A 12,420-nucleotide genomic window follows, 5' to 3' on the forward strand; every position below is an offset into this window, starting at 1 on the left:
TTCTTTTACAATTTCATGGTAGACTATTTAATTTTTTTCTTTTCTTTTTTCTTTTTTTTTTTATGCTTTTTTAGGTTTGCACCTGTGGCATATGGAAGTTCCCAGGCTAGGGCTCTAATCGGAGCTACAGCTGCCAGCCTATGCCACAGCCTCAGCAGTGCTGGATCCAAGCCTCGTCTGTGACCTACGCCACAGCTCACAGCAACGCCGGATCCTTAACCCACTGAATGAGGCCACGGATCAAACCCGCAACCTTATGGTTCCTAGTCGGATTCATTTCCACTGTGCCATGTTGGGAACTCCCGACTTTTAAAAAATTTAGTTGAACTCTTTCAGATGATAGAATCATTTGAATTAAAACTTTCTCAAATATTGCTGGACTTTTAATGTTTTCTAGGTAATGACTTGTGTTTGGTGTAATAAAAAAGGACTCTTGGCCACAAGTGGCAATGATGGCACCATCCGGGTATGGAATGTCACCAAGAAGCAGTATTCACTGCAACAGACCTGTGTGTTCAACAGATTGTGAGTGCTCTATTGGGTGACATTTAAAATAAGAGAATTCTACACATGTTATACCTTGGTTGTGTTAATATAATCAAACTGTCACTATATTTTGTACAGTTTTTCTTTTAGAACAGTTACCAGTGTGTTAGTAATTTAGAAAATAAAAATATTAAATATCAGTATTTGGACTTACTCAGAATTAAATCAAGGTCTACCATGCTAACATTATAAATGCTTAATTCTACAGAACAGTTGGCTAATTTTCCATCATCCTTCAAGGATTATTTAGGAATTAAGAACAGATTTCATCTGTAGCAGTATGTGGCATCCTTTATATTTTAATAGCTAGCTATAGGTATTTTCTGAGAACTTCCCTAGCAATTAGGCAAACAGAAGTCAGTGTGATCTGAATAATAATCATATTACAACCCCTACAGAATCAGAATATCTGTTGACAGTTATATACTACATTAATAGATGAATTGTCTAAGTACTACTCTTCTGTAATTCTACCTTTTTACATTATGACAAACACTGGCAGTTTTATGTTTGTCAATAATGCTAGCCAGACTTTGGAAATGTAAGAATCAGCCATTATGTACTCTAGTCTCTATGAGACCCTTACTTTAAGGTTTGGGATTTAGTTTACTTTTGGATGATGGGGATTAGAATTCCATACATCTTTGTTGTATTCTAGGGAAGGTGATGCTGAGGAAAGCCTGGGATCACCTAGTGATCCAAGTTTCTCACCTGTTTCCTGGAGTATCAGTGGCAAATACCTAGCTGGGGCTTTGGAAAAGATGGTGAATATCTGGCAAGTTAATGGTGAGAGTCACATAAATACTAGTAAACTACTGAAGGTACTTTTTAAAAATAAAAGCCTTTCTCTTAGCCTTCTAAGTCCAAACATTGGCTTCTTTCACCTTGAATCTTACAATCTCAACTGAAAAGCTATGCATAGTATGGTTTAGATTAAAGAAGAATTGTTCATTTCCTGGCTTTTCTTTCTAGGAGTTTCAGTTAATCTAGTTGTTTTAAACTAAAAATTCTTTCCATGTACCACTAAGTGATCAGGTAGGATTTGAAGAGAAGTAGCAGTCACTACATTTTCAGCTATGTATGCTTTTGAATTACTTGAAATATTTCTATTAATTTTATCTGTTTAACAGGTACAAACTCTTGTCAGTTTTTAAGAATATCTCTCTGGAAAGTAAAAATCATCATTATAATCTTGGCCTTACCAATGTTTTTGTTTGCTTTTGCTTATTTAAGAAATAGCTCTTCTATTTCATATATTTGAAGGAATAGCTAGCCTTTAAGTATAGGTAAACTTTGTATGTTAATTTGATTTTCAGTAATTATTAAGAAAGGACTTAAGTGTTTGACATCTGTGCACTGATTATTTTCCTTTATTCTTTCTTCCATGAAGCTATCATTTTGTCCTATTAATAGTTATAGAAAAGCTACTAATTTGATACTCATAAGTAGTATGTAAATGAAGGATCCTACTTTGCATTCTTATTTACTAGTAGGCTATTTACTGCTTTGAGTGTATTAAATTAAATAGTTACTTATTTTTGTTCATGGTACTGTTTTTAAGAATTAAGTGACAACTAGTTAACATTTTCTCTGTCTTTAGGAGGAAAAGGGTTAGTAGATATTCAGCCTCATTGGGTATCTGCCCTGGCTTGGCCAGAAGAAGGTCCATCTACAGCCTGGTCAGGAGAGTCTCCAGAATTATTATTGGTAGGACGGATGGATGGATCACTAGGACTAATTGAAGTTGTTGATGTATCCACCATGCACCGTCGAGAATTGGAACATTGCTATAGAAAGGATGGTAAATGACTGGATTTGTGTCTTGTTGAGAAAGTGTTGGTTTACTTTTTTGGCACGTTATGTAAATATTGCTTTTTTGGTTTTGTTTTCTAAATTGTCCAGTGGTATTGCATTTTAATTAGTTATTAAGTTGAAAGATATTTCTCTGTCAACCTTTACCACACATCACTGCCAAAATGAGATCTAATAGTATTGTAGTAGTCATTTATCCTTTGTATAAATGTCTGAACACTTATAGTGGGCCCCAAGTCTCCTTAGCAAATTAGAAGTGTCCAAGTAGAGAAAGTATAACAATTATTGGTGGAGATGAAATCATTAACAAATGAGTGAAATTGAGGAAATAGAGGAAGGAGGAGAAAGAGAGGGAAGTTTCTGATCTGAGAAGTCGTAATAGGAAACCTACTTTCACTTATTTTTCACTGTGTTCCCTTTGGATGGCTAGGCATCAGACTAGTTTTTATTAGATGCTTTAGGGAGGTTGGCTGTCTCAAAGATCCCATTCCCAGCTTATATGGTACTCTTTTAACAGAATAGAACAGGTTTTTGTTTCTTAAGAATTTTAAATAGATAAACACCTTCATAGGGTTCAAAAAATTTAAAGTTTAAAAAGGTATGTAGTAAAATGTCTTTCTGACATGTACTCAGCTTCCAGGTCCCCATTCTTATCCTACAGATACTATTTTTTTTTATTTCTTTTATGGCCTTCCAGTGTTATGTCTAATTAAAAAGCAAATATAAATATAGATTGTTAGAACATGATATGTTTGATATCGAAACACACTGAGTAGGCAATATTAAGCAAAAGAAGGGACAGGTAATTTTTTTCTATGACTTGGGTTGTTTCACTTCTCTGTTGTAAGGCAGATTCTGGTACAAAGGAAAGAAGTTTATACAGTGACTTAAAATCAGCAAGGGAATTCAATTTTTGTCTCTCTTTTTCAATTACCACCTGAAAAGAATGAAAGATTAAAAATGCGATAGTCTTTGTCACTTACACATAACACTTTTAAAGTGGGTTACATGTAATTCCTGCAATAAGCCTACATTTGGTCAGATGCATTAAAGAGATATTTGGAACCTTAATTGCAGTAGTTGTAGTGGTATATATTTATTGCAAAGTCTGTCTTTTAAGTTAGACAATGACAAATAAATCCCTCTTTTCTTTTTTTGAAACTTTTCTTGTTTTTACCATGTTAGTGTCTATAACTTGCATTGCTTGGTTCAGTGAAGATAGACCATTTGCAGTGGGATATTTTGATGGAAAATTGTTACTGGGAACAAAGGAACCACTTGAGAAAGGAGGCATTGTTCTAATTGATGCACATAAGGTAAAGCATCTTTATCAGGTGGTTACTTTTTATTGTTTTATACTGTAGTATTACTTGATACTAGTTTTTGAAAATATTTTTACATCAGTCACATGATTTAATATTCTGTTGTTATGCAAAGTCTTTGGACCATGTATATAAATGGAAGAGTCTATGTAAGAAACACACTGAGATAAGAAAGGAGTAAAACCAAAACAGTGAAATAAGAACACCCATGGAACAACCCCTATCAAAATACCTCCTACTAATGCTAGAAATTCCATCTGTGAATAATGATTCCTTTATTTTTTTCTTTCAATACTGGTGCATTTTTATTAATTTTATTACATTTATAGGTGTACAACAATCATCACAGCCAAATTTTACAGTATTTCCATCCCAAACCCCCAGTGCATTCCCCACCCCCCTACCTGTCTCATTTGGAAACCATAAGTTTTTCAAAGACTGTGAGTCAGTATCTGTTCTGCAAAGAAGTTCATTCTGTCCTCTTTTTAGATTCCACATGTAAGCATTTGATGTTGGTGTCTCGTTGTCTCACTGACTTTGCTTAGCATGATAATGTCTAGGTCCATCCATGTTACTGCACATGCTGTTATTTCTTCCCTTTTAATGGCTGAGTAATATTCCATTGTGTGTATGTACCACATCTTTATTCAGTCCTCTGTCAATGGACATTTAGGTTGCTTCCACAACTTGGCTATTGCATATAGTGTTGCAGTGAACATTGGAGTACATGTGTCTTTTCAAGTCTTGGTTTTCTCTGGATAGACACCCAGGAGTGGGATTGCTGAACCAAATGGTAGTTCTGTTTTTAGTTTTCTGAGGAATCTCCATACTGTTTTCCACAGTGGTTGCACCAATGTACAATCCCACCAACAGTGTAATAGGGTTCCTTTTTCTCCATACCCTCTCCAGCACTTCTTGTTTGTAGAATTTTTGATGATGGCCATTCTGGCTGGTATAAGGTAGTACCTCATAGTGGTTTTGATTTGCATTTTTCTAATAATGAGTGATGTTGAACATCTTTTCATGTGTTTTTTGGCCATCTGTCTGTCTTTTTTGGAGAATTGTCTGTTTAGATCTTCTGCCCATTTTTTGATGGGGTTGTTCATTTTTTTGGTATTCAGCAGTAGCGGGTATTTATAAATTTTGGAGATTAATTCCTTGTCAGTTGATTCACTTGCACATAGTTTCTCCTATTCTGTGGATTGTCTTTTCATTTTGTTTAGGGTTTCCTTTGCTGTGCAGAAACTTTTAAGTTTAATTGGGTCCCATTTGTTTATTTTGTTTTCACTGTCATTACTCTAAGAGGTAGATCTGAGAAGATGTTGCTGTCATTTATGTCGGAGAGTGGCCTACGTTTTCCTCTAAGAGTTTTATAGTGTCTGGTCTTATATCTAGGTCTTTAATCCATTTCGAGTTTATTTTTGTGTATGGTGTTAGGGAGTGTTCTAATTTCATTCTTTTACACGTGGCTGTCCAGTTTTCCCAGCACCACTTACTGAAGGGACTGTCTTTTCTCCATTGTATATTCTTGCCTCCTTTGTCGTAGATGAGTTGGCTGTAGGTGCGTGGGTGGAATTCTGGGCTTTCTCTCCTGTTCCACTGATCTATATTTCTGGTTTTGTGCTACTAACATATGCTTTTGATGATTGTTGCTTTGTAGTATAGTCTGAAGTCCAGGAGCCTGATGCCTCCAGCTCCATTTTTCTTTTTCAGGATGTCTTTGGCTATTCTGGGTCTTTTGTGCTTCTAAACAAACTTTAAAATATTTTGTTCAAGTTCTGTGAAAAATGTCCTTGGTAATTTGATAGGGATTGCATTGAATCTGTAGATTGCCTTGGGTAGTATAGTCATTTTGATAATATTGACTCTTCCCGTTCAAGAGCATGGTATGTCTTTCCATCTGTTTGTGTCATCTTCAGTTTCCTTCATCAATGTCTTATAGTTTTCAGAGTACAGGTCTTTTGTCTCTTTGGGCAGGTTTATTTCTAAGTATTTTATTCTTTTTGATGCAATGGTAAATGGGATTGTTCCCCTAATTTCTCTTTCTGATCTTTCATTGTTAGTATATAGAAATGCAGTCAATTTCTGTGTATTAATTTTGTATCCTGTGACTGCCAAATTCATGGATGAGCTCTAACAGGTTTCTGGTAGAATCTTTAGGATTCTGTAGGTATAGTATCATGTTATCTGCAAACGTGATAGTTTTACTTCTTCCTTTTCAATTGGGATTCCTTTTATTTCTTTTACCTCTCTGATTGCTGTGGCTAGGACCTCCAAAACCATGTTGAATATTAGTGGCAAGAGCAGACATCCTTGTCTTGTTTCTGATCTCAGTGGGAATTCTTTCAGCTTTTCACCATTGAGAAGGACGTTAGCTGTGGGTTTGTCATATATGGCCTTTATTATGTTGAGGTAGGTTCCTTCTATGCCCAAACACAGGTTGCCAGTTCAGATATTTATAGGTCCATCTAAACAAGTAACATAAATTCATGAAGCCAGGAGTTGAAATGTATGAAGGAGGGTAAAAAAAATTTAGAAGAACCCAATAGTGACAACCATGTAAATAAAAAACATGTTCCAGATTCTCATAGTATTTGCTATTTTGGTATAATAGGTGCTTTTTTTTTTTTTAAGTTCCTTCCTTTTGGCTCAGGAATAATGAATTATGGCTCAGCAGTAATGAACCCCACTAGGACCCAAGAGGATGTGGGTTTGATCCCTGGCTCTGCTCAGTGGGTTAAGGATCCAGTGTTGCCGTGGCTATGGGTGTAGGCTGGCAGTTGCAGCTCTGATTTGACCCCTCACCTGGGAACTTCCACATGCCACAGGTGTAGCCCTAAAAAGAAAAAAATAGTTCTGTTCATTTTAATATTTTATTAATTACTTGTCAATAATATAATTTTTAAAATGCTAATGAAAGATAATGTATCCCTTTTGAATCAGAATTTTATAACTCATTCATCTAATATTTATTGAGCTTTGACCACAGCAAATATATATATAATGCAAACTGTATTAAAGGGTGAGTTGGTCCAGTGATTGTTAATGATATGGCAGTATCTTATTTACATAAAATGTTGAGTTCAAAGTAATGCTGTAATAGAAGTATAGGTAATAGGTTGAGTGTAAAGTATTTGTGAAGGAAACATTACTAGGATTTTTTTTTCCCTTTACCATTTTAAGGATACTCTTACTAGTATGAAATGGGACCCAACAGGTCATATTCTCATGACATGTGCCAAAGAAGAAAATGTGAAGCTCTGGGGGCCTATTTCAGGATGCTGGCGCTGTCTGCATTCACTCTGCCATCCATCTATTGTAAACGGCATTGCTTGGTGCAGCCTTCCAGGGAAAGGATCCAAGTTGCATTTACTGATGGCTACGTACGTTGTAAATTTGTGTGTGTGTCCTAACTTTTAACTTAGTATAGATTGTGAGGTTCCCATTGTAGTGCAGTGGAAATGAATCCGACTAGTAAGCATGAGGTTGTGGGTTTGATCTCTGGCCTCTCTCAGTGGGTTAAGGATCCTGTGTTGCCGTGAGCTGTGGCGTAGGTTGCAGACGTGGATCAGATCCTGCGTTGCTGTGGCTGTGGTGTAGGCCGGCAGCTGTAGCTCCAATTGGACCCCTATCCTGTGAACCTCCATGTGCTGCAGGTTTGGCCCTAAAAAGCAAAAAATAAAATAAATTAGTATTGATTGTTACTTGCATTAAGTATGTCTTCTGGATAATCTTAAACAGTTTATTGTCAGTTATTGTTCTTGTAATGTGTAATACCATAAGATCACCTTGGAGAAGTAAAGAGCAATATTCCAGTATGAAACTTTGGATAAGTAATCCCAAAATAGGTAGTCTCTTTATCTGCATGTGATATTGTTAGAATATAGGTCCTACTTATATTCCTTGAGAAAGATTATAGCATACCTACTACAAATAAATTTTTAAAATAGTATTGTAGTAATTTCTATCGGGTCTTAATTGGTGCTGTTTGAAAATATTTTTACTTATGTGTATTGAAATTTTTCGGTTTTATCTGACCATATTTTTTTAAGTGGCTGTCAGAGTGGCTTAGTATGTGTTTGGCGTATTCCACAAGATACCACACAGACTAGTGTGACTAGTTCAGAAGGATGGTGGGACCAGGAATCAAACTGCCAGGTAAATGTTCTGGTGTTTTTTAAGACCTTATTTGAAACCACATTATGTTATCAAGTGATCCTCCCTTGTTTACTAAGATTCTCACTACTTAGGATCTCAAACACCCCAAGTGCCATTAGAGAAATGTGAATAATTGTCATACTCTGTGTGCTGAGTTATTTTTTATAAGTCATAGATACCATAATTGCTTGGTAAGGTGAGATATTCAGTAAACATTGACGGTGATCATTTATGGTATATAATCAGCACTACTGATAGGTGAGTCCTAAATTAAAGTCTTTGATACAGTGAAGTATGAACATAATGGGAGCACTCCTATCCAAGGTATCTACTAGTGATAATAGAATTCCGCTTATGTAGAATGATTCCTTTACCTTAAGCAGATGTTAAAAATTGGAGTTGCTGTTGTGGCTCAGCAGGTTAAGAACCCAACTCATATCCATGAGGATGTGGGTTCGATCTGTGGCCTCACTCAAAGGGTTAAGGATCCAGCATTGACACGAGCTGCAGCGCAGGTCACAGATGTGGCTCGGATCGGGTGTTGCTGTGGCCGTCACATAGGTCGGCAGCTGCAGCTCCAATTCCACCCCTAGCACAGAAACTTCCATATGCCGCAGGTGTGGCCCTAAGTAGAAAAAAAAATTATGGTAGATGCTCACAGAACCATCTAGGTAAGTAACATAAATTCGCAAAGCTGGGAGTTGGAAGGTGTGTAGAAGATAACACACACACACACACCCAGGAGTACCTATGCTTCATATAAAAAGTACAGCTGCCACAGAGCTGATTGCCACTCTCCAGAGGTGGGAGCCTGTAGTTACCAGACTGTCTTAATTTTTTTTTGATAGATGCCGAAAATTCAGTGTTTTAAGTTAAATCTCCCAATATTAAACATTGGCATCTGACTTGAAATTCTGTAAAACACTGAATGGCCGGTTAAATTGCATCCCAGAGTTACTAGTTTGCAGCCTCTGTTGCTTTCTTTTTTATTCATGATACAGATACTCCTGGAAGAAATATACTATGTCATTTTTGGGTAGATAAGTATATCTGATGTTATACTCTATCACAACCAGAAGGAAGAGGGAACTTAAAATCAGGGAGAAATGGATGAGAAGGAAGAAGGAGATAGCTCACTAATGGGAGGAAACTATCATAGAAGCAGAGGTCAGAATATTAAAGATAAATCTGGTTTGCTCTGTATGCCAAAGAATAGCCTACGGACAGACCTTACCTATCTCACTCCTAAAACCTGCAAAGTAAATATGAAATTCAATACCATGTGACATACAGAACCATAAACCAACAGAAAGAGGAGCTTGTTTGTAAAGAGCCAGCATGTGCAATTTACAAAAAATTACAATTTACAAAAAAAAGAGGCTAAAAATGGAAATTGCATAAAGGGAAATTTAAAAATTAGAAAACTCATTCAAAAGTAGAAGTTGCTCTGTAAATCAACTATAGTGGAAAAAATAAAAATCATAAAAAAAGTAGAAGTTGGAATTTTCTTTTCTCTAAGGGATAATTGGAACTTAGAAATGTTGTCATTTCTACCGGTTTAAAGAGTAGGAAATCAGCTCAGAAGTGATTAAAAAAAGATGGAAAAGCATCAGCAAAGGAGAACAAAGTTGATATTTTATTATTTTCTCTTTCAGGCTAGCCCTTATGAGAGATTTATCCTTCCCTACACACCCAATTTTATACTGAAATATACCTAAGAATGAATTTTAAATCTTGAATCTATAAGTTGTTTTAATTTCAACATTTGTTAAAAATAAAAATGAATTGCAGGGTGCACATAGGAAATCAGTTGGAGCCAAGTGTGTTTATCAGTTGCGAGGACACATCACTCCTGTCCGGACCGTTGCCTTTAGTTCTGATGGGTTGGCCCTGGTGTCTGGTGGACTAGGTGGCCTCATGAACATTTGGTCTTTAAGGGTAAGAGTATAGATGTCATTTTTAACTTAAGAAATGTTTTTGCATTAACCTATATATGATAAAAGTTAACCCTAGGAATATTTTGTGTAATAATACCTTGAATATTGAAGAAACTCCTTTCAGAATTCTCTGCCCTTTAATTTTTCTTAGTGATGTATTTTTAAAGTCATTTAGAAAAGGCCCTAGAAACTTGAATAGTAGTATGAAGTTAGGCATTGCCAAATTTAGTTAAAGCGTAGGTTTTAGAATAGGTTTTTGTGAGTGTGAACGATAAATTTAAAATGTAAATAATGACTAGCTAAGTAGTGTTTATTGATAAATACATCTCATTTTAGGATGGCTCTGTCTTGCAAACTGTTGTGATTGGCTCTGGAGCTATTCAGACAACAGTATGGATTCCAGATGTTGGGGTAGCTGCTTGCTCAAATAGATCAAAGGTAATTTCATAATGTTATCAAATTGTAAGCCTATAAGTTATCTTAGAAATCATAGCCCAAGCATCCCACTTTACAGAGGAAAAAACTGGTATCCACAGGGATTTTTACTTGCTCAAGATAATGCAACTACTTAGTGGTGGAAGGAAAACTAGAGTCTAGTACTCTCCTGTAGCCTAAACTTTAGGGAAAATGCTTAATTATTGAGTGAATTTCCACCAGAAGTTATAAAGATGATTTTTCACTTTCTCCCATGATTTTTGAGATAGCACTCAACTGTCTCAAAAGAATCTTCCCTGAAAAGAAGGACCAACCCAAAGACACTTAACTCAAGTATACAAAATGTATCTAGGCTTTCAAATTTAATATTCTAGTAAAAAATACTAGTCCTCTACCCTGAAATAATTTTGTGATATGATTATCCCTAACAGTATTGCTTTTCATACTGTTAATGAACAGCGCCACTGTGCTGCTTTGGTTTACATTTTATGTAGTTGGTGATATTAAAATAGAGCTGTAAAGTTGCATAAATAGTCCTTAGAAGTAAAATATGGAATTAGACCCTAGGCAGTAGTAGCCTGCAGAGAATAAACCATAGATCCACAGAGCAGTACTGCATCTTTTGTAGATATGTCTGTCCCTCTGCAGGCAGAATACCACTTCTTCTAGTACCCTTGTGGTCATGACAGACTTTTGAAATGTACTAGATAGCTTGTCCTACAACTGCTATGAAATAGCGAGTAATCAATGTCTGTTTAAGAAGAATCACCTCATCCAGGGTAGTTCGTGAATTTTATAGTTATTTCTCATTCGCTTGTTTTTACCTTGGACAAAATTTATGATGTTTTGAAGTTCATAGGCATTAAAAGTATAGCATAAAATGGTCAAAAAGAAGTGTTTAATGCAGACCCTGGAAGGAATTTTTCATATATGAATGGCGATAAAGTTGTCTCTCTTTTATTTAAACAAATATATCATGTGGCATGGTTTATTTTCCATCAGGATGTTTTGGTTGTGAATTGTACAGCAGAATGGGCTGCAGCCAATCATGTTTTAGCAACTTGTAGGACAGCACTGAAACAACAAGGTGTTCTGGGATTAAACATGGCTCCCTGCATGAGAGCGTTTCTGGAGCGGCTACCCATGATGCTTCAGGAGCAGTATGCCTATGAAAAGGTAACTGACTATACTAATGCCTGCAAATTTGCACATGACTGGTGGTTTGGAATTTGAATTAAAGTGTGGAATATATCCCTTAAGAGTATGAGGTCTTAGTAAAATAAATGAGGCTATTTGGGCAGAATCAAATGGAAGATAAGTCATGCCTAAAACCCTTGTTCAGTAATCCTATGCCTACTTTTACTTTATTTTAGTGGGAGGAAAAAATTTTAAATAACCCTCAAATTTGTATAGTGTTTCTATCATTCTTTTTCATATTATTTATTCTTTTTGAAACTTCTTTAAATCCCTGTACCTCAGAGTATATCATCTTTCCTTTTCTGATCCATATATCTTTTTCGTGTGGTTTTGCCATCCCAAAATTGGGAGGGTGGGGTGGATATGGGTGTCAGACTGAATAGCCCGTCCATTTGTCAGGTGAATCCTTGTGGAAAGTTTAGTGAAAGTGCTAAGGATGAACCAAATTAAATACTAGAATGCAGAATTGTGGAATTTGGACTTACTGCCCGGGCCACAATCCTGTATAGCCTGTCTTCCAGCCCTCAGTATTTAGAGTATGCTGTTCCTCTTTGGAGTCCCTCCCCCCCTTTTTTTGCCATGCGACATTAGTGTAATCAACTGTTACCACACCCAGTTAATTTCACTAATAACATTTGCCCAGGTTTTCTTTTCTGAGTTACTCAGTCTCTCATCTGGTACATCTAGGGAGGACCTTGGAATAGAGCTGTCTTTGATGGCTACCTTTACTTTGCCAAAGAAGAAAATGTGAGCAGGAGAGGTCTCCATGGTTCAGTTATCAGCTTTTTTTTTTTTTTTCTTCTAAATTCAAGAAAAACTGTAAAGAAAATATGCTAAATGCAATTTGGTATCCTGGGTTGAATCCTGGAGCAAAAAAGGAGCATTAGTGGGAAACTATGTAAAGTTCTGTGGTTTAGTTATTACCAGTGTTAATTTCTCAGTTTTGATGACTGCACCATGGTTGTATAAGATGTTAACATTAGAGCGGGTTGGGTGAAGGTTTACAGGAATTC

General features: G+C 36.2%; 1 protein-coding gene across 10 annotated transcripts in view; it reads left to right on the forward strand.

Annotated features, from left to right (window-relative positions):
* Positions 1 to 12,420, forward strand: part of HERC1 (HECT and RLD domain containing E3 ubiquitin protein ligase family member 1) — a 206,552-nt gene that overhangs the window by 169,642 nt on the left and 24,490 nt on the right. For all 10 annotated transcript variants that reach the window (XM_047765943.1, XM_047765980.1, XM_047765969.1 and 7 more), the window contains 9 exons: positions 398 to 525; positions 1,205 to 1,332; positions 2,147 to 2,347; positions 3,544 to 3,674; positions 6,864 to 7,063; positions 7,733 to 7,838; positions 9,630 to 9,776; positions 10,112 to 10,213; positions 11,213 to 11,386. In XM_047765943.1, coding sequence (XP_047621899.1) covers positions 398 to 525; positions 1,205 to 1,332; positions 2,147 to 2,347; positions 3,544 to 3,674; positions 6,864 to 7,063; positions 7,733 to 7,838; positions 9,630 to 9,776; positions 10,112 to 10,213; positions 11,213 to 11,386 — 1,317 coding nt within the window. The remainder of the gene's footprint in view (positions 1 to 397; positions 526 to 1,204; positions 1,333 to 2,146; positions 2,348 to 3,543; positions 3,675 to 6,863; positions 7,064 to 7,732; positions 7,839 to 9,629; positions 9,777 to 10,111; positions 10,214 to 11,212; positions 11,387 to 12,420) is intronic.

The sequence above is a fragment of the Phacochoerus africanus genome, chromosome 2 (genome assembly GCF_016906955.1).
Source record: "Phacochoerus africanus isolate WHEZ1 chromosome 2, ROS_Pafr_v1, whole genome shotgun sequence".
Lineage (NCBI taxonomy): Eukaryota > Metazoa > Chordata > Mammalia > Artiodactyla > Suidae > Phacochoerus > Phacochoerus africanus.